This window comes from Hyperolius riggenbachi, chromosome 11, assembly GCF_040937935.1.
Source record: "Hyperolius riggenbachi isolate aHypRig1 chromosome 11, aHypRig1.pri, whole genome shotgun sequence".
Classification (NCBI taxonomy): Eukaryota; Metazoa; Chordata; class Amphibia; order Anura; family Hyperoliidae; genus Hyperolius; species Hyperolius riggenbachi.
The window spans coordinates 13241903-13266383 of record NC_090656.1 but is presented as its reverse complement, the minus strand read 5'-3'; the positions used below and the strand labels follow the sequence as shown (position 1 = coordinate 13266383).

At 49.6% G+C, this 24481-nt stretch overlaps 1 protein-coding gene across 1 annotated transcript in view; it reads right to left on the bottom strand.

Moving 5' to 3' along the window:
• CPNE7 (copine 7) overlaps positions 1 to 24481 on the bottom strand; it is a 212482-nt gene that overhangs the window by 122064 nt on the left and 65937 nt on the right. The window contains exon 2 of the mRNA XM_068259959.1: positions 3896 to 4840. Coding sequence (XP_068116060.1) covers positions 3896 to 4072 — 177 coding nt within the window. The 5' untranslated portion in view covers positions 4073 to 4840. The remainder of the gene's footprint in view (positions 1 to 3895; positions 4841 to 24481) is intronic.

Below are 24481 nucleotides of genomic sequence, written 5' to 3'. Positions count from 1 at the left end.
TGTAGGTAAGCGTGGTGGGGGTGGTACGTGAAGTGTCCTGGGGGAGCCATTAAAGTCTTGCAATGGGGTCCAAAATCATTCTTGGGCCTCTGGGTGAAGGTGAAGCACCACTTGATCAGACGTAAGGGCCATTGGGTGCAACCAACCCTCCTTGCAGGACTTCAGCTGCTAACAGGGTGTCAACAAGATTGCCCTGACCCTCATCCCACCCACTGCACTGTCCAGATCTTTATTTCAGTGTGAGATAAAGATCTGTCACAACAAAAACTTCCAGGTCACAGAAATGTCCAATAAAATGAAGAACTGCACAAATCTCTCCAGCAATAACAATACTGCTGCAACTGCTGGAATACAAGGCAGCACACCACAGAGCAGTATACAAGGAACTCACATGCAGCCTAACCGCTGTTATACTGTCTGTCTTCTTTCTGCAGTTCCCTCACCGTCCTCCCATGCATTCTGGGAGAGTGCTACTGCAGAGTTGCAGAGCGCACCTGGCAGAGGAAGCACTATAGAGGCGAAAATGCGTTGCTGGGCATGCCTGACTAAGGGCGAGAGGAGGATTTAACGGGATGGCCAGCAGAGGATAGTAGCAACCCGGAAGGACTGCAAGGAAGCCCACAGCCTGAAGGAAGCCCCAGGTACGTATAAATGCTTTCATTTTTTCAGTCTCAGTCAAGTTTCCTTTAGATGTGTTCTTACTTGACCAATAAAAACAATTATCATTCTGAAAGTAAAATTGTGTTGTCATGTGATTTTCTTTGAAGGTGACCTCTCATCAGATGTTCTATTTGGTTATTTGAAACATGAGTTTTCAGTGGATTTGGACTTGGGTAGACATAACCAGACGGACGCAAGGACACAGGCAGACTCCTTTCCTGCTACAGATGACACATTTCAGGTAAGCAAAGAGAACCTCCAGAGAAGAATGTGGCCACCATGTGCTGGACCTGAGGTCTACAACAACTAATAATGAACTTCAGAGGTTTCTGGTGGGGCAGACTTAAAGGGAAACCGAGGTGAGAGGGATATGGAGGCTGCCATATTTATTTCCTTGTAAACAATGCCAGTTGCCTGGCAGCCCTGTTGATCTTCTGGTATAAGTAGTGTCTGAGTCAAAATCTTGGAACAACGATATGGATAATCTAGTACAACCTGAGTCAGGTGAGTCAGAGTACCTGATCTGCTGCATGCTTGTTCAGGGTCTATGGCTAAAAGTATTACAGACACAGGATCATGAAGGACTGCCAGGCAACTGGTATTGTTTAAAATGAAATAAATATGGCAGCTTCCATTTCCCTCTCACCTCAGGTTCCCTTTAATCTGTGGTGAAGAAGAGTGACCAGACCTAAAGAGCACCTATAATGATTCATTGCAGAACATAATAAAATATAATTATTCAGGATACCTATTTTTACGTTAATTATCCCGGTTTCAGCTTCAGAAACGCTTTTTATATCTACAGTATATATTGTTGTATACTGGCATGTAACCTCGCCCTTCCACTGATGCTTAGCACAGGAAATAATGTCAAGCAAGCTTTTGTCCCAGAGCACTCTGGGAGACCAACTGACGTTACTGCTCGGTGCTCATTAAACACATGAGGAAAAAAAACAGATATCCCACAGAGACATACATTCCCAGCAGTAAACATGGTGGCACCTCTACATTTAAAAATGTAAATCAGGATGAGCAAATATTGACTAAACAATTTGAGTATTGCAAAAAATAATAATAATAATTATATTTGTTAAAGAGGAACTCCAGTGAACATTTTAGTGTTGGCAGGTGATGTAGCTGCTGCATGGTTTCCGGCAGTTGGAAACAGCTGTAAACAGCTATTTCCCACAATGCAACAAGATTCACAGACAGGAAACTGCCAAAAGTTCGAACTTTTCTTGTGGGAGGGGTTTCACCACAATATCAGTCATACAGCGCCCCCTGATGGTCTGTTTGTGAAAAGGAATAGATTTCTCATGTAAAAGGGGGTATCAGCTACTGATTAAGATAAAGTTCAATTTTTGGTCGGAGTTTCTCTTTAAGTTATATCTAGAAAAGTTCCTCTTTAAGAAGAATAACCCTAACGCTCTTATGAGCATGTGATAACATTGTTATACATCTAAAGGTGGTCCTTGAAGAATCTCAAAAACAGCCGAGAGCCACTTCTGGTGTATTACTGTACTGTAGATACTCAAGTATAAGTCTAGAAATTTAGGTCTGATTCACTTCATAAAAGTATAGGGGTCGACTTATACACGAGTCACGGACAACACTGAGCACACTGAGTTATGTGTGTACTAACAGTGACATTCCCATTTGCAGCAATGTAGCCAATGGTAAGTGATACTCTGAGGAAAGGAAATGCTAAGAAAACACAGGTCTGAAAGTCCTGGCCACAACAATTAACAAGGAAAGGGGCAGGGGGGAAATACTGGGCTGCAGGAAGGAAGTGAATAACTGCAGCACTTGGGAGCCTGCAGGAGGTATTGGCTGCACTTAAGGGACAGGAGGAGTTAATGGCTGCAATACTGTATGCAGTGCAGTCATTAACCCCTCCTGGGCCCCAAGCGCAGCCATTAACTTAGCTAGGTAGGCTTATACTTGAGTCAATCAAAAATTCCAGCTTAAAGGGGCACTATAGCGAAAAATTGTAAAATTTAAAATATGTGCAAACATAAACAAATAAGAAGTATGTTTTTTCCCAGAGTAAAATGAGCCATAACCTACTTTTCTCCCATGTTGCTGTTGCTTAAAGTATGTAGCAGAAATCTGACACAAGTGACAGGTTTTGGACTAGTCCATCTGTTCATAGGGCATTCTCAGCAAGGCTTTTATTCTTCAGAAAGATATTCCCTAAAAAGGAATTAAACAATGATGCTGGCCAGCTTCCCTGCTCGCTACAGAGTTTTTGGGCAGTTGGACAGAGCAACTGCCATTCACTAAGTGCTTTTGAAAATAAATAAATCCCTGAAAATCCCCTATGAAGAGATGGACTAGTCCAAAACCTGTCGCTTCTGTCAGATTTCTACTACCTACTGTAAGTGACAGCAACATAGCAGAAAAGTAATTTATGGCTCATTTTTCTGGAAAAAAATGTACTTTTTGCTCATATTTTGAATTTTACAATTTTCCCTGTAGAGCCCCTTCAAGAGGGTTGAATATTGGAGTCAGCTTATACACGAGGTTGACTTGTATTCGAGTATATACGGTACTGTAAGTACTGAAATTTAGGTAAAAAAAAGTTTATAAATAGATACTCACAGATATGGGGCCCCTGAAAGGCAACCATCCACAAGACCAGTTAGTATTATGGGCCTGTGGCCATTCTGTTCTGAGATAGCACCCTGAAGGGTAGTTGCATTCCAAACACGAATGTAGAGGAGATGGATTGAAAGCCAAATAGATATTCAGAGCCAACTTTCCACCATTTAGAGTGTAACTGAAAATAATCTAACAGGAGGCACCAAAAATATATAAAAACAAAAACAGTTTAAAAATAAAGAAAGCAGTGGACTGGACTTAACTCCAATGAACTAGACCACCACTATAGGCCAAAGTCTATTAGAACTCAACTGAGTTCTAATAAACGTTGACTTTTTAAGGTGGTCTATTTCATTGGAAGTAAGTGCACTGCTTTCTTCGTTTCTGAACTGTTTTTATTTGTTTTATACATTTTTGGACTCTCCAGTTAGTTCTGAATTGGACTAAATTTACAAGATTACCTCGTGCATAGCTCTGCTTGGAAGAAAGTCAACGCCCTGATGAGAGACAAATCAATGATTGGATTAAAAAATAACAATTGAACTAACCAATTGGAAGTTTGCAATTGCTGCACCTTTCCTACATTTTAACATCAAAAACTTTACATAATGAAGTTTAAAGGTCATGCTCTTACCTCCATCCACTGGCCCTGAGACTGCATGAGTAGCAGGACACATGGGTCAGACTTGTTGAGTGTGTCTCTGTCAAGAAGGTTCTTGCAGCAAACACGGAGTTCCACCTTAGACACACAGGTGGCTGTAACAACTCCAAGAGAGGAAGGCGATGCCAAATCGGGAATCTCATTCATCATCGTATTGATGACAGTAACTCTGTTGTCACTGATGAAAAATAATCTGGGAATAGCCAGGTTAGAAGTGAGGAGATGAGAGGACCTTCAGATGCTTGTCAGCAGGAGGTTGTCCCCTCCATAGAATGTCTCTTCTGAGGAATGTCTGGACCATGGAAGTTCTCTAAAGACCTTCACAATGTTGTTCCAAGCGTATTGAGGCAAGTAGATCCCGTTTATTTCTTATAAGGAACCAGGAGGCAAAAAAGGGATGGACTTTAATTGATGGGTCTTTGGTCAGTCCTGTGGTCACCTTTGACCTAGTTTGGGATCTTTTATTGGTATGTAAAATCTTTAGCAGTAGCAAGTTACTTCTTCCAAATACAGATTGATAAGAACAACTGAACTCTATTGAACTTGAGTTTTTCTCTAAAAACTTTTCTCCTCTAAGCCATCAAACATTCCCCCACTGTCTACTCCAACTTGTCAAAGGTGAGAGTTACGGTATGCTCCAAATGGCAAATACTGCATTTAACAAGCAATCTGGAGATATTTCACACACAGTGATCAGGTGTGACAACAGAATTTTTTCAGGTATTTTTCATATAACAAAAACTGTTTTTTTCCCTCTTGTGAGTCTGGAGGTGTAAGGAGCTGCCCTTGCAGACGTTGGGATGATAATGTCACAACCGTTTCCACAGATTCGATGACGCAAATCCCAGCGGACTGGAAGAAGATGCAATTCTTTCTGAGAAGATGAAACAAGTTGAAGGCATGTGAGCCTGCTTCTCCCTGCAACGAAAGAAAAAAAAAAAAAGCATATCGGTTATATCTTCCGGGCATAGATTACATATCCCAGCGGGAGCAGTGCAGCGCAAGGAAGCCACTCAGCTCACCGCTACGTCTAATATGCAAAGCTAATAACGTGTCATAGAGAGCGTGTGTCATGTTGCTTCAGTCAATGAGCCTCTAACATCATTAAAGTCAATGTCTGATGGCAGATGACAGAATTCGGACCAGTGATTCCGCGCACGCTGTCAGCTGCTCTGCTCATTATAAGAGTGCAAAAGAACAGCAGAGCCCCACTGGAGCTGTCTTCTCCATTTTTAGTTTCCTGGACCAGAAAAATGGCACCATAAAATGTATTTTATTGACGAGGTATAAAGCCCTACAGCAGTGTTGCTCTCCACGGCCTCGTGATCACGGGTAACCCGTAATCATGAACTGTTTTTCCTCATCATGAGGTCGGATTCCGAATGCTCCCGTGATCGTGGTCCAAATCCTAGCTGTGATCACGGCCGTGATTATAACCTGAAAACCCGCCGACTTTAGTGGTTAATAGCAAAGCCCCCTTACATGCTAGAAACGCCAAATTTGCAGGATGTGTTAAGAGAACCTGTAACAAAAAGTTCCCCTGGGGGGTACTCACCTCAGGAGGGGGAAGCTTCAGGGTCCCAATGAGGCTTCCCCCTCCGCTGTAGCTACAGGCAATCCAGTGCTGGCTCCCCCAAAGTCTCCGGCGATCCAGGCTCGACACACCTTGATATATTTACCTTTCCTGGCTCCAGCAGGGGTGCTGTTGCGGCTCTCAGCATGGACTATCTCTAGGAAATAAGCAGAGCCGGTTCTCTCATGAAACAAAGTGAAACACTTGCATCAGGCGCAGAGATTACAGGGGCGGCATGTTTGTACTGTGTGTTTACACTAACAGCATGCAGTCAGAGTAGGAGAAGCGAGAGGAGAGCGGGCGAGGTGACTGAAAAGGTCACCATTGGGGAGAAGCAGCTTGTTGTGCCGTGTGAGGAGTCTGACAGTGAGTGTGGAGGGCAGTGGTGCTCACCGCCAGGTCGTGATCACGCTTACGCGTGGATTCACGACCATTTTGACGCATTCCGCCTCGGACACGAAAATCCGTGAATAGATTTTCAACCACGAAAATCTACTTCGGCTTCGCGTGAATGCGGACAGAAATCCGCATTCACGCTCGTGAAACCCGGGGCTGAAGTCGTGGTTTGCGGAAATGCGTCAAACTATCCGGAAGTGACACATTGCAGGCCAATCAGAGTGCCCCAGCCAGGCCCTAGCAACCAATCACAGGAGGGGAGCTATGCCCTCCCCTCCTGAATATAAAGCGGCGGCCATGATGGAAAAGCTCTGTCCTTGCTACTAGACTGTGGTGCTGAGAGGATTATCTCCAGGCCATTGTTGTTTGAGCAAGTGCATTTATTGTGTTAAAAACAAAGCGTTTTTTTTGCTAACACTGCTCTTATACTGTACACAGTTAGCTAGTCAGTGAGTGATTGCCAGGGCCGGGCCGAGGCATAGGCTGGAGAGGCTCCAGCCTCAGGGCGCAGTGTAGGAGGGGGCGCAGAATTCATTCAGCTGTCATTCCTAATTGTGTTTGAAGCAGAAAGAAATAAGAAAAGGGGACACATGACAGTGACTGCAAGCCAGATAACTAGATATTAAGGTGTTGGGGAGGTTGTGGGCCCTGTGGCACCTCTTAGTCTAATAGCAATCAGCGTTTGATGGCTCGGGTGGCAGGGATGGAGGGGCGCACTTTGGTGTCTCAGCCTTGGGTGCTGGAGGACCTTGTCCCGCCTCTGGTGATTGCTGTAGTTAGTTGTAGTCAGTGTAGTGTAGTGGGAGTGTGGGAGTCTAGTGATTATTTAACTGTGTGTAGTGCTGTGCAGGCAGGTTCAGTGCTGCAGTGTAGTGGGAGTGGGGATTATCTGTGTGTAGAGTGCAGGCAGGCAGGTTAGTGCAGCTGCAGTGTTCACTTGTATATTCCAGTGACAGTTATACACTTGTACTATTTGCAGGCAGCCAGTCACACCGCCAGCGCCGCCACTCTCTGCCAGCGCTGTTCATTCATTCTGTCAGTGACCTTGTGCCGTGCCCAGTGCCCACTGCTCGCTCGCTCGCTGGCATATGAGCATCTCATTACACAGTGTGACATCCTTGTGTGCCCACTGCATCCTTCAGTGACCTAGTTGTATATCCAGTGCCCACTGCTGTGCCCACTGCATCCTTCAGTGACCTTGTACTGTGGCCACTGCATCCTTCAGTGACCTAGTTGTATATCCAGTGCCCACTGCTGTGCCCACTGCATCCTTCAGTGACCTTGTACTGTGGCCACTGCATCCTTCAGTGACCTAGTTGTATATCCAGTGCCCACTGCTGTTCCCACTGCATTCTTCAGTGACCTTGTACTGTGGCCACTGCATCCTTCAGTGACCTTGTACTGTGCCCACTGCATCCTTCAGTGACCTTGTACTGTGCCCACTGCATCCTTCAGTGACCTAGTTGTATATCCAGTGCCCACTGCTGTGCCCACTGCATCCTTCAGTGACCTTGTACTGTGGCCACTGCATCCTTCAGTGACCTAGTTGTATATCCAGTGCCCACTGCTGTGCCCACTGCATCCTTCAGTTACCTTGTACTGTGGCTACTGCATCCTTCAGTGACCTTGTGCTGTGCCCACTGCATCCTTCAGTGACCTTGTACTGTGCCCACTGCATCCAGTGATTCATTACTAGCAACATGTCTGGCAGGGTATCGCGGGGTGAGAGGAAAGGGAGTTCAATTGCCTCAGCCACTTCTGGGACTGCTCCACGTCCAGGGAGAGGACGCCCAGCTGTACGTGGTCGTGATGCAGCAGAAAAGGGGGCAGCAAAGCCTGGGCCGAGTCAGCGGACGCCATTGTCCAAATATTTTACAGTTTCTGGTCCCCGTGTGGTGGTTGAGCAAATGGAACCTGACGTACTCATGGACATCATGACTTCCTCCCAGACCTCTACTGTGAGCACCACTCCAAGCAGTAGCAGCAGCAGCCAACATCCCACGCTTGTTGTGACATCCACCCCAGCACCCACTGGTCAGCAGCCCTCCCAGGATGACAGCGTTCTGTCCCTCAGTCCGGCATCTGGGAACCTGCTGATGCAAGAAGCACAGGACTTACTGGGGACTGATGTGGCAGAGATTGAGATCGGGCCACAATCACAAGCGTTGTTGAGTTCTGGTGATGAAGAAGAGGGGTCTGTGTCTGGGGATGTAGGGACAGAAGAGGAGGCGGGGGAGTCAGAGGAAGAGCTGGATTATGATGATGATGCTGATGATGACGTTGTGGACCCTAACTATGTGCAGCCTGCTGAGTCCGTGGAAGAATGGTCAGAGCAGGATGACGAGTCACCTCGGCCTAGGCAAGGATATCGCCATATGTCAGGCAGGGGCAGGGGCATCGGCAGCAGTGGGCGTGGAGGAAGTAGACAGGACACTGCTTCAGCCGGCACCACCACCATGCAACCCCCGGCAACTACTACCACACATTGCTCCGCTGCACCCTCTGCTAGTGGGGGCCGCAGTAAATTAAAGTCACCAGTGTGGGATTGCTTTGAGGAATGTACTGATGACAAAAGGTATGCGGTGTGCAGGTTATGCAGCAAAAGATTGAGCCTTGGGAAAAGTCTGAGCAAGATGGGTACCTCATCCCTCCAGGGCCACCTGAGAAGCCGCCACTGCCGCGAGTATGCGGACTTTAAGAGGAAGCAGGCACTGCTGGCAGGGGTTCCTGAGAGCAGAAGGCCCACCAGCGCAGCAGCATCCTCCCTCCCTCAGGGTAGTGAATCCCCCACAGCAGCAGCAGTAGTAGCACGCAAGCGCTCTTCCACCTCGGCTGCTCAGGACACAGACATTGAGGCTGGCAGCCAGTGTTCGTCTCTCTCCTCTGTCTCCCCTGCATCCCAGCGTCATCAGACCCTGCTGAGCGACACCTTTCAGGGTCTGACCAAGCCTCTGCCTCCAAGCCACAGGCGGATCCGCAAACTAAATGGCTTGCTGGCCCGGGCCATGGCATCACAGCTGCTTCCCTACTCCCTGGTGCAGGAGGGGAGCGCCATGCGGACGCTGCTCCAATTTGGCATCCCCGAGTGGCAAGTCCCCAGTCGCCACTATTTCAGCAGGAGCGCGATCCCAGCACTCCACAAGTTTGCGGTGGAAAACGTGGCCCGTTCCCTGGACTACTCTGTGGGCAAGCGGGTCCACGTGACCATGGACTCGTGGAGTAGCAGATTTGGGACAGGTCGCTACCTGTCCTTTACGGCCCACTGGGTGACACTGATGGAAGGGAGGGAGGACAAGAGCGCATCAGCCCAGCTAGTGGTGCCACCACGCGGGATCAGGGGGGATGCAGAAGGGTCCTGTCACGACACTCCCTCAGCACCCGGAAAGCAAGCCCGCCTCGGCAGCAGCAGCGCCAAGCCTCGGCACTGCCAAGCCCTTTTAAAATTGGTGACCCTGGGGAAGGAGAGGCTTACAGCCACCAACGTCCTGGCCGCCCTCAGGAAGCAGGAGCAGAGGTGGCTGACCCCCAGAGGCCTGGAAGTGGGGTATGTGGCAGCCGATAACGGGGCCAACCTGGTGGCAGCAGTGCAGCAGGGAAACCTCCAGCACATCCCCTGCTTGGCCCACGTGCTCAATCTTGTGGTGCAGCGCTTCTTGCGCACCTACCAGGGGATGAGCGAGCTGCTGCAGGATGCCCGGGCGGTGGTACGCTTTTTCCGCCTGTCAGCCACTGCCTCTGCACTCTTGTCCACCTTACAGCAGCAGTATGGAAGGCCACAACACCGGATGATCATCGACATGCCAGTTCGCTGGAATTCGACTCTGGCCATGTTGGAGCGGCTGTGTCAGCACAGGCTGGCTCTTAGGGCCTACATGCTAGACCTAAGTGTCCCCAGCAACCAGCAAGTCCCCATGATTACTGCCACTCAGTGGACACTGATGCAGCAAGTATGCCTGGTGCTGAGTCCCTTCCTGGAGGCAACCAAGATGGTCAGTGAGGAGCGGGCCTCTGTGTGCCAGTGGGTGCCCTTGGTTTGTCTACTGGAGCAGGCAATGGACAATTTAATTGAGCGTGGGGATGAAGCCCTGAGGCAGTTGGAAGAACAGGAGCAGATGGCACCACAGTCCAGCTCAGAGGAGGGCTCACAGCAGGTAGTGGAAGAGTTGGAGGTCCCTAACCTGAATGAGGAGGAGGAGGAGGAGCAGAGTGCAGCAGGCGTTGTACGTGGATGGCGGTTTGAGGAGGACAACGACATGGCACAGGAAGAGGACAGGCATGCGTTATGGGACAATGGCGAGGACGAGGAAGATCTTGCTGGCAGGGCCCACTTGTTTCCCATGGCTGTGCACATGTTGCGCTGCCTTCGCAGGGACCCCCGGGTGATCCAGATGCGTTCAAGGGAGGACATCTGGATTACCTTGATGCTTGATCCCCGTCTGAAGGGGAAGCTGGGAGACTTAATGACGCCATCCACCACCGAGCAACGCACAAGGGAGTTGAAGGAGGCCCTTGTGCGCAGACTACTGGAAGCATTCCCCCAGCCTTCCACCCCCACTGTAACTGCTCTGCCAAGCCAGCAAGAGGTGCCTGCCATTGCCACTAGCAGCACAACAACAACCACCAGCAGCAGCAGCAGCAACTGGCGCCCCGGAGACCTGAAGAGCCTAAGCAAGAGCCTGTATGCAGTGCAGCAGCCCAGAACAGAGGTGCCCGCCACAGCATCCACCACCAACCAGCACAAGCAACGACTGACCACCATAGTGTCTGACTATATGGGGTCATCCAGCGGGCTCAATGACACCGACAGCCCCGTGGACCCCTTGGAGTACTGGGTCAAGAGACTGGACATCTGGAGCGAGCTTTCCCAGTACGCCCTGGAACTCCTATCCTGCCCTCCTTCCAGTGTCCTCTCAGAGAGATGCTTTAGTGCGGCCGGTGGCGTGGTCACAGAGAAGCGCTCTCGGCTCTCCCACGCCTCTGTGGACAAACTCACCTTCCTGAAAATCAACCAGGCTTGGGTGGAAGGTGAGTTTCTGGCCCCTATTGTCGGACACAGGGGGACATGAAGTGGCTGCTGCATGTGCTGTTGTTAACTATGCCTGCCTTTATAAAGACATTTACTACCTGCCTAGTGCCTACCTTGGTTAATTTTTTGGTGTTATGGTACTACTACCAGTAAGTTGCCATGGTCCTCCTTCTGAGCTGCTGAACTGACCGCCCGCTTTGTCCTCCTGACTCAGTCGCTACTACACTCTGCGTTCACACTGCCCGGGTCACCGGGTGCATTTAATTTTTTGGCCAGCACTATGACGCTGTGCTACTACTACTGTGCTGCTGCTGCTGAACTGACCGCCCGCTTTGTCCTCCTGACTCAGTCGCTACTACACTCTGCGTTCACACTGCCCGGGTCGCCGGGTGCATTTAATTTTTTGGCCAGCACTATGACGCTGTGCTACTACTACTGTGCTGCTGCTGCTGCTGAACTGACCGCCCGCTTTGTCCTCCTGACTCAGTCGCTACTACACTCTGCGTTCACACTGCCCGGGTCACCGGGTGCATTTAATTTTTTGGCCAGCACTATGACGCTGTGCTACTACTACTGTGCTGCTGCTGCTGAACTGACCGCCCGCTTTGTCCTCCTGACTCAGTCGCTACTACACTCTGCGTTCACACTGCCCGGGTCGCCGGGTGCATTTAATTTTTTGGCCAGCACTATGACGCTGTGCTACTACTACTGTGCTGCTGCTGCTGAACTGACCGCCCGCTTTGTCCTCCTGACTCAGTCGCTACTACACTCTGCGTTCACACTGCCCGGGTCACCGGGTGCATTTAATTTTTTTGGCCAGCACTATGACGCTGTGCTACTACTACTGTGCTGCTGCTGCTGAACTGACCGCCCGCTTTGTCCTCCTGACTCAGTCGCTACTACACTCTGCGTTCACACTGCCCGGGTCGCCGGGTGCATTTAATTTTTTGGCCAGCACTATGACGCTGTGCTACTACTACTGTGCTGCTGCTGCTGCTGAACTGACCGCCCGCTTTGTCCTCCTGACTCAGTCGCTACTACACTCTGCGTTCACACTGCCCGGGTCACCGGGTGCATTTAATTTTTTGGCCAGCACTATGACGCTGTGCTACTACTACTGTGCTGCTGCTGCTGAACTGACCGCCCGCTTTGTCCTCCTGACTCAGTCGCTACTACACTCTGCGTTCACACTGCCCGGGTCGCCGGGTGCATTTAATTTTTTGGCCAGCACTATGACGCTGTGCTACTACTACTGTGCTGCTGCTGCTGAACTGACCGCCCGCTTTGTCCTCCTGACTCAGTCGCTACTACACTCTGCGTTCACACTGCCCGGGTCACCGGGTGCATTTAATTTTTTGGCCAGCACTATGACGCTGTGCTACTACTACTGTGCTGCTGCTGCTGAACTGACCGCCCGCTTTGTCCTCCTGACTCAGTCGCTACTACACTCTGCGTTCACACTGCCCGGGTCGCCGGGTGCATTTAATTTTTTGGCCAGCACTATGACGCTGTGCTATTACTACTGTGCTGCTGCTGCTGAACTGACCGCCCGCTTTGTCCTCCTGACTCAGTCGCTACTACACTCTGCGTTCACACTGCCCGGGTCACCGGGTGCATTTAATTTTTTGGCCAGCACTATGACGCTGTGCTATTACTACTGTGCTGCTGCTGCTGAACTGACCGCCCGCTTTGTCCTCCTGACTCAGTCGCTACTACACTCTGCGTTCACACTGCCCGGGTCACCGGGTGCATTTAATTTTTTGGCCAGCACTATGACGCTGTGCTGCTACTACTACCACCAGTATGTTGCCGTGGTCCTTCTGTGCTGCTGAACTGACCGCCCGCATAGTCCTTCTCCTGACTCAGTCGCTACCACCACTGCACTCTGCGTTCACACTGCCCGTGTCCACTGACAACTCTGCTGCGATGTCATTGCTAATTGCTGCAAAAAAAAAAAAAAAAAATTACAAAAACCTCTCTGGAGCCTTTTTGCCGTCAGCCACTCATCCTCCTCCAGCGGTACCTTCGCCGCCAAGTGCCATTGGAACTCGCCTTCACCTCTTTGACTGCTTAACGCGTATATCCCTTTTTAAAACCACTTATTACCAATTAATAGCCCCATTTAAAGTGTTGATTTCACTTTAAAATCCATTTTCTCTAGAAAAAAATTTTTGGGGGGAATTTTTTATGTTGAAGTTATGTTGCCCCTTATCACCTCGATAATCCATGCTATTTGGGGGACTGTAGCATGTATGGGGGCTTTGTTATTAACGTTAAAAGAAAATCCGCCTCCGGGCGTGAATCCGCGCGTGATTACGCCATTCACGGGAAAAAATCTGCGTGGTTGCGTGGACGCGGACGAAAATCCGCATGCGGCGGGGCCGAATGCGGATTTTTTTTTGCAACCACGCGGATTTCCGAATTCGTGGATGAGGCACATCCGAGCATCCCTGGGGGGGCAGTAGACCAGCTGAATGCCATGATATAAGACTCCTTGTTTACTCAATCCTCAAACAATTTGGACTCAGACACAGAGGCATGGGTCCTGGGTCCTGACATCACACTGTGGGAGCCCTGTTGCATTGTGGGAAATAATGGCTGTTTACAACTGCCAAGCAACCATATCTCTCTCTGTGCATATGTATATTGATAAAAAAGACAACAACATTTTAACTTATCACATTGTTGGTGAGTGTGTTTATAGATAATAGCAGTTGGTGCTGGTTTTTTTTTCATGTCATCATAGCTTTCCAACTGTCCCTTTTTCAGGGGGACAGTCCCTTTTTGGGAGCCCTGTCCCTCTGTCCCTCTTTCCTCCTTATTTGTCCCTCTTTCAGGACTTTGTCCCTCTTTCTATGTAAATATATATATTTCTATACTAAAAATGTGTTTGATTGACTCTAAACTTTATTCCCAACCTATAAATTGATATATTACTAATTTAAAAATGTTACCAAGAAGGAAAATTAACCAGGATTGAAAGGACCAGTGTGGTTTGAATTATAAAACAACATATGTTTCTTATAAAATCTTTATGGTATGCGTGACTAGAGGTGTGGTGGGGGCGTGGCCAGGGTGTGACAGGGGCATGGCTTAAGTGTCCCCTTTTTCTCATCTCAAAAAGTTGGGAGGTGTGATGTCATCCAGTAGTAAAGATGATTACATGGCCGATTGTGGATCAAACAATATGATCAGATTACATGGTGAATATTAATCATTTCATGATCTCTCTCCTATTTTTTAACTTCTCACTTTGCAATGTATTGATTTATTTTTTTCTGCTTTTACCATAAAGTTCCTCATTAAATATCAGGTTCTCGGGAGGCGAATGATCTTGCAAATCTTAGTCAACTGTCCTGGACTTTCCAAAAATAAGGATTCAACAACAAGTGAGTCATTTCCGTCTCCTGAAAGTCCTCGGATAATAAGTGGATGCTGGTGAGGTTGGCGTGTGGGCCCAGTGTGCAAAAAGTGAGTAAGAGAAAATAGACAGAAGAATAAGGATGTCTTCCATAGTAGCTAATCACGTTTTCATCTTTCATCCTCTGTCAGATTGAAACAAGAACACTGATTACCGTAGTTATTGCTTTTATACTTTTTCCTTTCCAGGGCCATTTCTAGACTTTTTGCTGCCTGAGGCAAACTTATGAGGATGAGAACCCCCATATTAGTTAATGAACGTTGTTTTTAGCCATATCCCTGGAATTCCACATTAAACATCACCTTTCACAACTACAGCAAACCCTTCACAGGCGAAGTGCGCAAGAAACGCAACGTCCCATCATGTTGGCTTTCATGTGACCGGTGCCCTTTAAATGCGAACGCAAAGGATTAGCGAGCAATCAAGATGCCTGCTGGGCCGGCCGCGCCGCTGGCTGAACCAGGCCGGAAATTGTGAGGGCTGAAGATATTTCCATGAAACAGAAATGACAGAAAACAAATTAAGGAATTATTAAGCCTTAAAGGAATTGTTTCCCTTCTAACGGAGCGCGGCCGCCGCCGGATCGTTCCCACTGATTAAATATCACCCCATCAAACAAAACAACGAGAAAATATTTCATTCTATACTTTGTCAGGGTAATTGATTCTTGTGCTGTATGCAAATTAATTTCTGACAAGCGCAGAGCCCTCTATAGGCAGCAACAGCAGCCCCTAGAGACCAAAGCAATACTGCAGGGAGCTGGGAAGATCGTGCTGGGAGAATGATGATCAGCAGGGCAAATTAACTGAAAATGGCAGAATGACCCAAAAACTGCAAAGTGCCTTTTTAAAGTGAACCAGAGACGAAGCACCCTCATGTATTTTACCATAGAAATCAGTGGGAACATTAGAGAAAACACCTACCCTGCCCTCTGTTTCATCCTCACTGCTAAAAGTGTCTGTTATCTAGCTGAGATAAGAATCCCGGACTGTGCATTGAGTCTGGCTTTGCTATAATGACTCAGCTATAATGATTTCTGAGCAAAGCCAGCAGGGGGCAGGCTTGGACTTGAAAAGACACAAAAGAACACAGTCTAAGCTATAATCTTTCTGTAGCAAAGCCAGCCGACTGCTTAGTCGGGATTCTTATCTTAGAGGTGATAACAGGCAAATTAAACAGAGAACAATGTAACAAAGAGCAGATTAGGTGTTTACTGTCATGTTCCCACTGATTTATAAGGTAAAATACATGAGGGTGCTTCATCTCTGGTTCTCTTTAACAGGAATGTGCAGTGATTTTAGCTGTGTTTTATTTAATAATTTAATAGGTAGAGAGCTAAAATAAAAAATATATATATTTATTTGAAAGTCTATCGTGAAAAACTAGTAATTAAAATACGAATGGACACAGGCATATAAGATCTACATTTGTCCTGAGTAATTGCACTGTAAAATGTTTACTTTCTACACAGCTGTTACTTACAGGAGCTATTATGATCTGAAAGCTCTGAACCTCTTACCAACAGGTTTTGGATCGGTCCATCATCTCATGGGGGATTCTCAATGTTTCTCTTAAAGGGGAACTGAAGTAAGAGGTATACGGAGGCTGCCATATTTATTTCCTTTTAATCAATACCAGTTGGCTGGCAGCCCTGCTGGTCTATTTCTCTGCAGTAGTATCTGAATAACACCAGAAACAAGCATGCAGCTAGTCTTCTCAGATCTGACTTTAATGTCAGAGACACCTGCTGCATGCATGTTCAGGGGCTATGGCTAATAGTATCAGAGGCAGAGGATCAGCAGGAGGACAGGCAACTGGCATTGCTTAGATGGAAATAAATAGGGCAGCCTCCATATCCCTCTCACTTCAGTTGTCCTTTAAAGTGAACTTGTAAGAAAAAAAAAGTGCCCATAGGGGGTACTTTCCATTACTGCACCTCCGCGAGGCTCGTCACAGGCTTGATATGGATGCTGAGAGTTCAGGGGTCTCTGCGGTGGATCACGCTGGCTAAGGAGGACAGGGGAAGCCACGTTGGGATCCAGAGGCTTCCCCCTCCAGAGATAAGTATCCCCCAGGGGCACTTTTTCAATTACAAATGTACTTTAATTATTTCAAAAGCGCTCCCTGGAAAGTACCTATATAAAAATGCCACAGCCTGTCTGCTTGCTAGTTGCTACATACCATTCTGGCAGCTGCACAATGCAACCCTCAGGAGTAGATAGACTAGTCCAAAACCTGATGGTAAAAGGTTCGGAGTTGGTAGATTAGAACACCTAGTGTAAGAGACAGCTACATAGGAAGCAAAACATGTAAAGTATGTTTGCTCTGGGACAGATGTACTTCTTATACATATGTGCATGGCCGGATTTCAGGCAAGGCCCCATAGGCCATGGCCTAGGGCACCAGGAAAGCAAGGGGCGGCTGTGGGCAGCAGGGTGGCAGTAGCAGTTAGCCTGCTGAACATTCCTCCTGCTACACAGAGTTTGCACATAGCGACGGGCGGCTACCAACATACAGATTTGGCAGTCTGGGGATAAAAGGGCACTTACAGTGATTTTTGAGCTGCCTGTCACTCACTGAATGTGCTACTCGCCAAGGACCTTACAATCTAATCCCTTTCATCATGTCACTAACTGTCCTCATAGGAGCTTATAGTGTTATCCCTGCCATGCCAAGATCACTTCACTAACTGTCCTCAGAGGAGCCTACAATGTAATCCCTGCCATGTTGGGGGGGGGATTTTAGGACGCTGTCGGTCCGGAGGGCGGCTGGTGATAGTGGGTCTTGGGCAGTAAAAAGCACAAATCCGGCCCTGCATATGTGTAGATAAGTATTTTACAGGCTTTTTTTGGTCATAGTTCCCTTTTAAGTGGTATTTGTTTACAGCGCCACCTATTGGTGCAATTGGCAAGTACAAGACAGGGCCTCATCTTACTCCATAGATAACAGCAGGGCCTGGTTGCTGGTTATCGGTCACCAGGTCTGGGGACTTTGCTGCTTTAATGTGCACTAGAGAAAACTGGCGCCCTCTTCTGACGAGAAGCTAAAAAGGTCTTTATTTGTAAGAATTCAAATGTTTTTATCTACTTACATATTTAATGTTTAGATGCAAGCATTGTTTATATAATATACTGCTTACTGTATAGTATTTTGTGAATGAGTGAGAGAATCATGGAGAATACAGAAAATACACACAGGTAGTATCCTAGATTTCCATCCTAAGACGCTGGCACAGCAGGGCAGGAATGCTAATCACTGATCCACCATGCAGACGGTTATCCCAGCAGGACTTTCATGGTCACAGACAGTTACCATAGACATTGTAATCATTATGTTCAGTATCAGAGACTAGCACAGTCACAATGAGCAGAATCAGAGTATGTAAGCTGGAGGCATGAAGACAGCGCATCGCAGCCATTTGGAAAACAGCATTCTAGAACATCGGTAACAGTGGGGGATCCAACATCACAGAAGCACCATGCAGCCGGCAGTGCCGATTCTCAGAATCTTATAGGAGGAGATCTGTCACTTTTACGACACAGCAAGAAACTCTGAGGGAAAAACAGCGACACAAATTGAACCTGATTTATTATGGTTCACCAAGACTGCAGAACGTTGGAGGTGATCCAGCAAAGCTGTCCTGGACTCGTTAAATACTGCCTGCTAACTACTCGCTAACGACGCGTTTATCCCCTACGACATCACCAAAGTACGACTTGCGCTGTTAACGAACCACTTTACAAACATTTGCAGCTCAGTCATGCTGATATAACCAGTTCCAAAGTCAGTCGCTCAGCTTTATGGATTACCCATTTTTAAAATTAACAGAATTGCGCACCGTACTTAGCCTCTGCCCACACTAAGCCACCCACAACTGCCCTGCCCACACTAAGCCACCGCCCACAGTAAGCCACCGCCCACAACTGCCCTGCCCACAGTAAGCCACCGCCCACACTAAGCTGCCACCCACAACTGCCCTGCCCACACTAAGCCACCGCCCACACTAAGCTGCCACCCACAACTGCCCTGCTCACACTAAGCCACCGCCCACACTAAGCTGCTACCCACAACTGCCCTACCCACACTAAGCCACCGCCCACACTAAGCCACTGCCCACAACTGCCCTGCCCACAGTAAGCCACCGCCCACAACTGCCCTGCCCACAGGAAGCCACTGCCTACACTAAGCTGCCACCCACAACTGCCCTGCCCACACTAAGCCACCGCCCACATTAAGCCCCGGCCCACAACTGCCATGCCCACAGGAAGCCACCGCCCACAACTGCCCTGCGCACACTAAGCCACCGCCCACACTAATCCAACGACCACAACTGCCCTGCCCACACTAAGCCACCGCCCACACTAAGCCACCACCCACAACTGCCCTGCGCACACTAAGCCACCGCCCACACTAATCCAACGACCACAACTGCCCTGCCCACACTAAGCCACCGCCCACACTAAGCCACCACCCACAACTGCCCTGCCCACACTAAGCCACCACCCACACTGAGCTGCCACCCACAACTGCCCTGCCCACACTAAGCTGTCACCCACACTAAGCTGGCACCCACAACTGCCCTGCTCACACTAAGGCACCGCCCACAACTGCCCTGCCCACACTAAGGCACCGCCCACAACTGCCCTGCCCACACTAAGCTGGCACCCACAACTGCCCTGCTCACACTAAGGCACCGCCCACAACTGCCCTGCCCACACTAAGCCACCGCCCACAACTGCCCTGCCCACACTAAGCCACCACCCACACTAAGCTGGCACCCACAACTGCCCTGCTCACACTAAGGCACCGCCCACAACTGCCCTGCCCACACTAAGCCACCGCCCACACTAAGCTGCCACCCACAACTGCCCTGCCCACAGTAAGCCACCGCCCACAATAAGCTGCCACCCACAACTGCCCTGCCCACACTAAGCCACCACCCACACTAAGCTGCCACCCACAACTGCCCTGCCCACACTAAGCCACCGCCCACAACTGCCCTGCTCACACTAAGCCACCACCCACACTAAGCTGCCACCCACAACTGCCCTGCCCACACTAAGCCACCGCCCACAACTGCCCTGCCCACAGTAAGCCACCACCCACAACTGTCCTGCGCACACTAAGCCACCGCCCACACTAATCCAACGACCACCACTGCCCTGCCCACACTAAGCCACCGCCCACACTAAACCGCCACCCACAACTGCCCTGCACACACTAAGCAACCGCTAAGCTGCCACCCACAAGTGCCCTGCTCACACTAAGCCACCGCCCATGCTAAGCTGCCAACTACAACTGCCCTGCCCACACTAAGCCACCGCCCACAACTGCCCTGCCCACACTAAGCTGCCACCCACAACTACCCTGCCCACACTAAGCTTCCACCCACAAATGCCCTGCCCACCTTAAGACACCGCCCACACTAAGCTGCCACCCACAACTGCCCTGCTCACCCTAAGCCACCGCCCACAGTAAGCTGCCACCCACAACTGCCTTGCCCACACTAAGCTGCCACCCACAACTGCCCTGCCCACACTAAGCCACCACCCACACTAATTCACCAACACTAAGCCACCACCCTTGAAAAATAAACACACGTCATACATATCTCCCATGTAGTCTACTTATCAATCGCTTTCTCCTCTCCTGCATCCTGTTCGTCCATTGTGATTGATGGAATTCTCTGTCCTCTATTTTAAAAATGGCTATGACCCGGCAGCAGCTTCCAATTCAGCACTCCATTCACCAGTGATATCTCTTGAGCCATAGGGAAACATAGACATTACCTTGCACATCATTTGTCCTTTCAGTTATAACTGACAGCAAGTGAAAAAGGGCCCCAAGGCTTTTTAGCTTCCAGAGAGACAAGTCTGACTAGATGTAGTCAGATCTAGTCAGAAATGGAAGAAATTGTTGTTAGAAGAAAAATGGTGAGCTTCAGAGAGGAATTGACGGCGAGGTAAGTATGAAATATTTATTTGCAGCTACATCATGTGTTTTGTTTTAAAGAGAACCAGAGATAAGAATAACACATATTTATACATACCCGGGGCTTCCTCCAGCCCCATAAGCCTGGATTGCTCCCACGCTGCCATCCTCCGCTGCCTCTGACCGCCGGTACCGGGTTCCGTCATTTCGGCCAGTCGAGCCAGTCGACGCAAGCGCAGTGCGCTCCCTCCGTACTATGCAGGCACATGCGTACAGAGCTGGATGGAGCCCCTGTGCATGCAGAAGACTGGCCGCGTCCAGCGGAAGTGACGGGTCCCGGTACTGGCGATAGAGGCAGCGGAGGATGGCGGGGGTCGGCGGCGTGGGAGCGATCCATGGGGCTGGAGGAAGCCCCAGGTATGTATAACATCTTTTTTCATTTTTTAGGCAGTCTTTCGTCTCTGGTTCCCTTTAAATAATTTTACTCAGTTCAGGTTCACGTGAAGTATGCAAGGATGCACCTGAAGCTGCTTGCGCCAACCACGACCGCCGCACTAACCCGCCACCCACAACGGTGCCATCCAAACTGCTGCCACACTGAGGGGTCGGTTCACACTTGTTTCAAAACCATATCCATGGCTCCGTTTTTTTGCCAATGTTAAAAATGGCAGCTGTCCTCACTCACTTTGGTTCCGGTTTAGAAAACTGAACGGAGAGTCCGGATTTTGCAGATTTTCACAGATCTCCGCGGAGGCAACGAAAGGCAACACAAAAACTGATCTCCCTCTACACAGAGAACTTTGCACACAAAACGGATGCCAAAGCGGATTGCCTACTGCATGCTCCTCCCCTCAGCATCCTTTGCGGATGTCTTTATCCAACAGAAACACACAGGAAGGAAGGACACGTTTTGGACATACGTTTCAACGGACTGGAAACGTATGCTTTAAAAAAGGCAACATTTTGAAAAATGGATTCGTTTGAAACGGGATCCGATCTGCAACCTGACAAGTGTGGCCCGAGCCTAAGCTGCCACCCCCAACTGCGCAGTCCACTGGTCCCATGTATACTTGCAACCTTTGGTTTGTACAGTGTTTGTCAAACTTGTCCTCGTAACTCCCCAACGGTGCATGTTTAGCAGACAGCCTCCCCTATGCACAGGTGGGGTGATTATTCTCAGCTACATGGAATCCACCCAGCTGAGACACTAATTACCCCCACCTGTGCATAGGGGAGGCTGCCTGCTAAACATGCACCGTTGGGGAGTTACAAGGACAGGTTTGAGAAACACTGGGTTAGTATATAGAATCATCTACAGTTCAAACACTTCAAAGGTACCTCTACTTTTTACCATACATTGAATGAGGTTTATCAAATCTGAGCATAAAATCTTTTGGAGCCGGAAATCGCATATAGATACCACAGCTCTCAATGTGTTAACCCTCCTGGCGGTATATTAAAAACCGCCAGGGGCAGCGCAGCCGTTTTTTTTTTTTGGTACTTATCCGTTAGCCGGGCGCATCCTCTAGGTGGCGACAAAACTCCACCAGAGTTACATCTTTCCCTACTATCCATGTCGGCCTGGAGGGGGAATAGTAATTAGCGCCACCTGCCGGATGCGCCCAGCTAACGGATAAGTACCTTTTTTTTTTTTTTTTCATATCATGTAGCGAGCCGAGGGCTCGCTACATGATAGCCGCTGCTCAGCGGCATCCCCCCAGCCCCGCCGATCGCCTCTGGCGATAGGCGATCAGGAAATCCCGTTCAAAGAACGGGATTTCCTGGAGGGCTTCCCCCGTCGCCATGGCGACGGGGCGGGATGACGTCACCGACGTCATGGACGTCGTGACGTCTAAGGGAGTCCCGATCCACCCCTTGCCGCTGCCTGGCGCTGATAGGCCAGGCAGCGCAGGGGTCTAGGGGGGGGGGGCTGTCTTGCGACGTGGATAGCGGCGATCGAGCGCGGGGCGGCGGCGTTCGAAGTGCTGACGCAGCTAGCAAAGTGCTAGCTGCGTTCAGCAAAAAAAAAATTATTCAAATCGGCCCAGCAGGGCCTGAGAAAACCTCCTGCGCGGCTTACCCCGAACTACGTTCGGGGTTACCGCCAGGAAGGTTAAAGTGTACCAGAGACGAATGTAATTAAAAGATGTCTACATACATGTGGCTTCCTCCAGCCCCATGCGCACGGATCGCTCCCACGCCGCCGTCCTCAGTCTTCTCCCTCTTCTGCAGGGCAGTTTCTAGGCTAAATTTCACCCAGTTCGAGAGTCAAAAAATTGCCCCCCCCCCCCCCCCCCCCCAATCAAAGCTGCTAAGTGAAATCATGTCAAAAGGCTTCTTGAAACCAACTCACCATTTTTATTTTATTTTTAATTTTTTTACTCTGCGTCTGACCACCTGCCCAGGGAAAAAAAGAGTGACCCCCTCCGCCCCCTAGCCAGGGAGTCACAGTATGGTGGTCTGACCACCTGTCCAGGGAAAAAAAGTGTGACCCTCTCCCCCCCTAGCCAGGGAGTCACAGTCAGACCATGGTGGTTTGACCGTCAGACCACCATGGTCTGACTTTGACTCCCTGGCTGTGGGTGGTAGGGGGGGTGCTCTTTTTGCCCTGGGCTGGTGGTCAGAGCCCACCATGGTCTGACTGTGACTCCCTGGCTGGGGAAGGGGGGTACTCTTTTTGCCCTGGGCTGGTTGGTGGTCAGACTCTGACCACCAGCCCAGAGCAAAAAGAGTGCCCCCCTACCCCCAGCCAGGGAGTCACACTGTTAGACCATCACCATGGTGGGTTCTGACCACCAGCCCAGGGCAAAAAGAGCGCCCCCCTCCCCCAGCAGCCACATCAGAAAGAGAGAGGCAGTGCTGTACATAGACTGCCTGCCTTACTGCCTACTTACCATGAGGTCCATCTCATGGCAGGTGGAACTGGAAGAAGGCGCCGGGCCAGGAACGGTGGGGGTCCGGGCAGGGGACCATGGAGGTGCTAGCGGGCAGCGGCAGCAAGGGCCAAGGCACCCACTAGCAGCAGTGGCAGCGAGGAGCCCGAGTCCAACTGGCCAAAAAGACTCCACCTTCTGGGGCTGGGCTCCGCCGCACACTGCTGCTGCACACAGGGGTGAGCCTGGGGTGCCTGGCACCTGGCAGCAAGATTTTCTCTGGCGCCTATGGGAGTGGTTAAATTAACCGCGCCCAACCACATAACCACACCCATGTCCTGCCTAATCACACCCACACTTTCCACCTCTTTACGCATGCATGTGGTACCCCATTCCTACCCCTCTTCCATGGGCTTGCTCCTGGCTGGCTTTGACTGCCTGGCAGTCTGCTAGTCTCTGGACTGACTCAGGTTGAGAGGCTCTGCGAGTGCGACGCAGTCACACACTGCGTATTTATGGCTGCCTGCGGCCACCGTACTCTCGCTCGCTGTCGTCGGCTCCTCCCCCCGCCAAGCCCAAGCGTGAGGTGGGCTGCCTGTATCTTTCCCGTTGCGCCGCGCAGCCTGCCAGTGTTGCCAACCTTTCACGTTATTTTTTACTGACAAATACCTAAAAATTTACTGACAAAAGATTATTTTTACTGACAAAATTTCCCCACTAAATGCACATAAGAGACAGCGTTTCACCAGTAAATGCACATAATAAGAGACCGCTTTTCACCAGTAAATGCACATAAGAGACCGCTTTTCACCAGTAAATGCACATAAGAGACCGCTTTTCACCAGTAAATGCACATAAGAGACAGCTTTTCACCAGTAAATGCACATAATAAGAGACTGCTTTTTACCAGTAAATGCACATAATAAGAGACTGCTTTTCACCAGTAAATGCACATAATAAGAGACAGCTTTTCACCAGTAAATGCACATAATGACAAACAGCCAGTTTCCCCAGTACATGTAGCCAGCCTGGACCCCCATTAGGCAGTGAGTGACAGGGAGCCCCTTTAGGCAGTGAGTGACAGGGAGCCCCTTTAGGCAGTGAGTGACAGGGAGCCCCTTTAGGCAGTGAGTGACAGGGAGCCCCTTTAGGCAGTGAGTGACAGGGAGCCCCTTTAGGCAGTGAGTGACAGGGAGCCCCTTTAGGCAGTGAGTGACAGGGAGCCCCTTTAGGAAGTGAGTGAGTGACAGGGAGCCCCTTTAGGAAGTGAGTGAGTGACAGGGAGCCCTTTTAGGAAGTGAGTGAGTGACAGGGAGCCCCTTTAGGAAGTGAGTGAGTG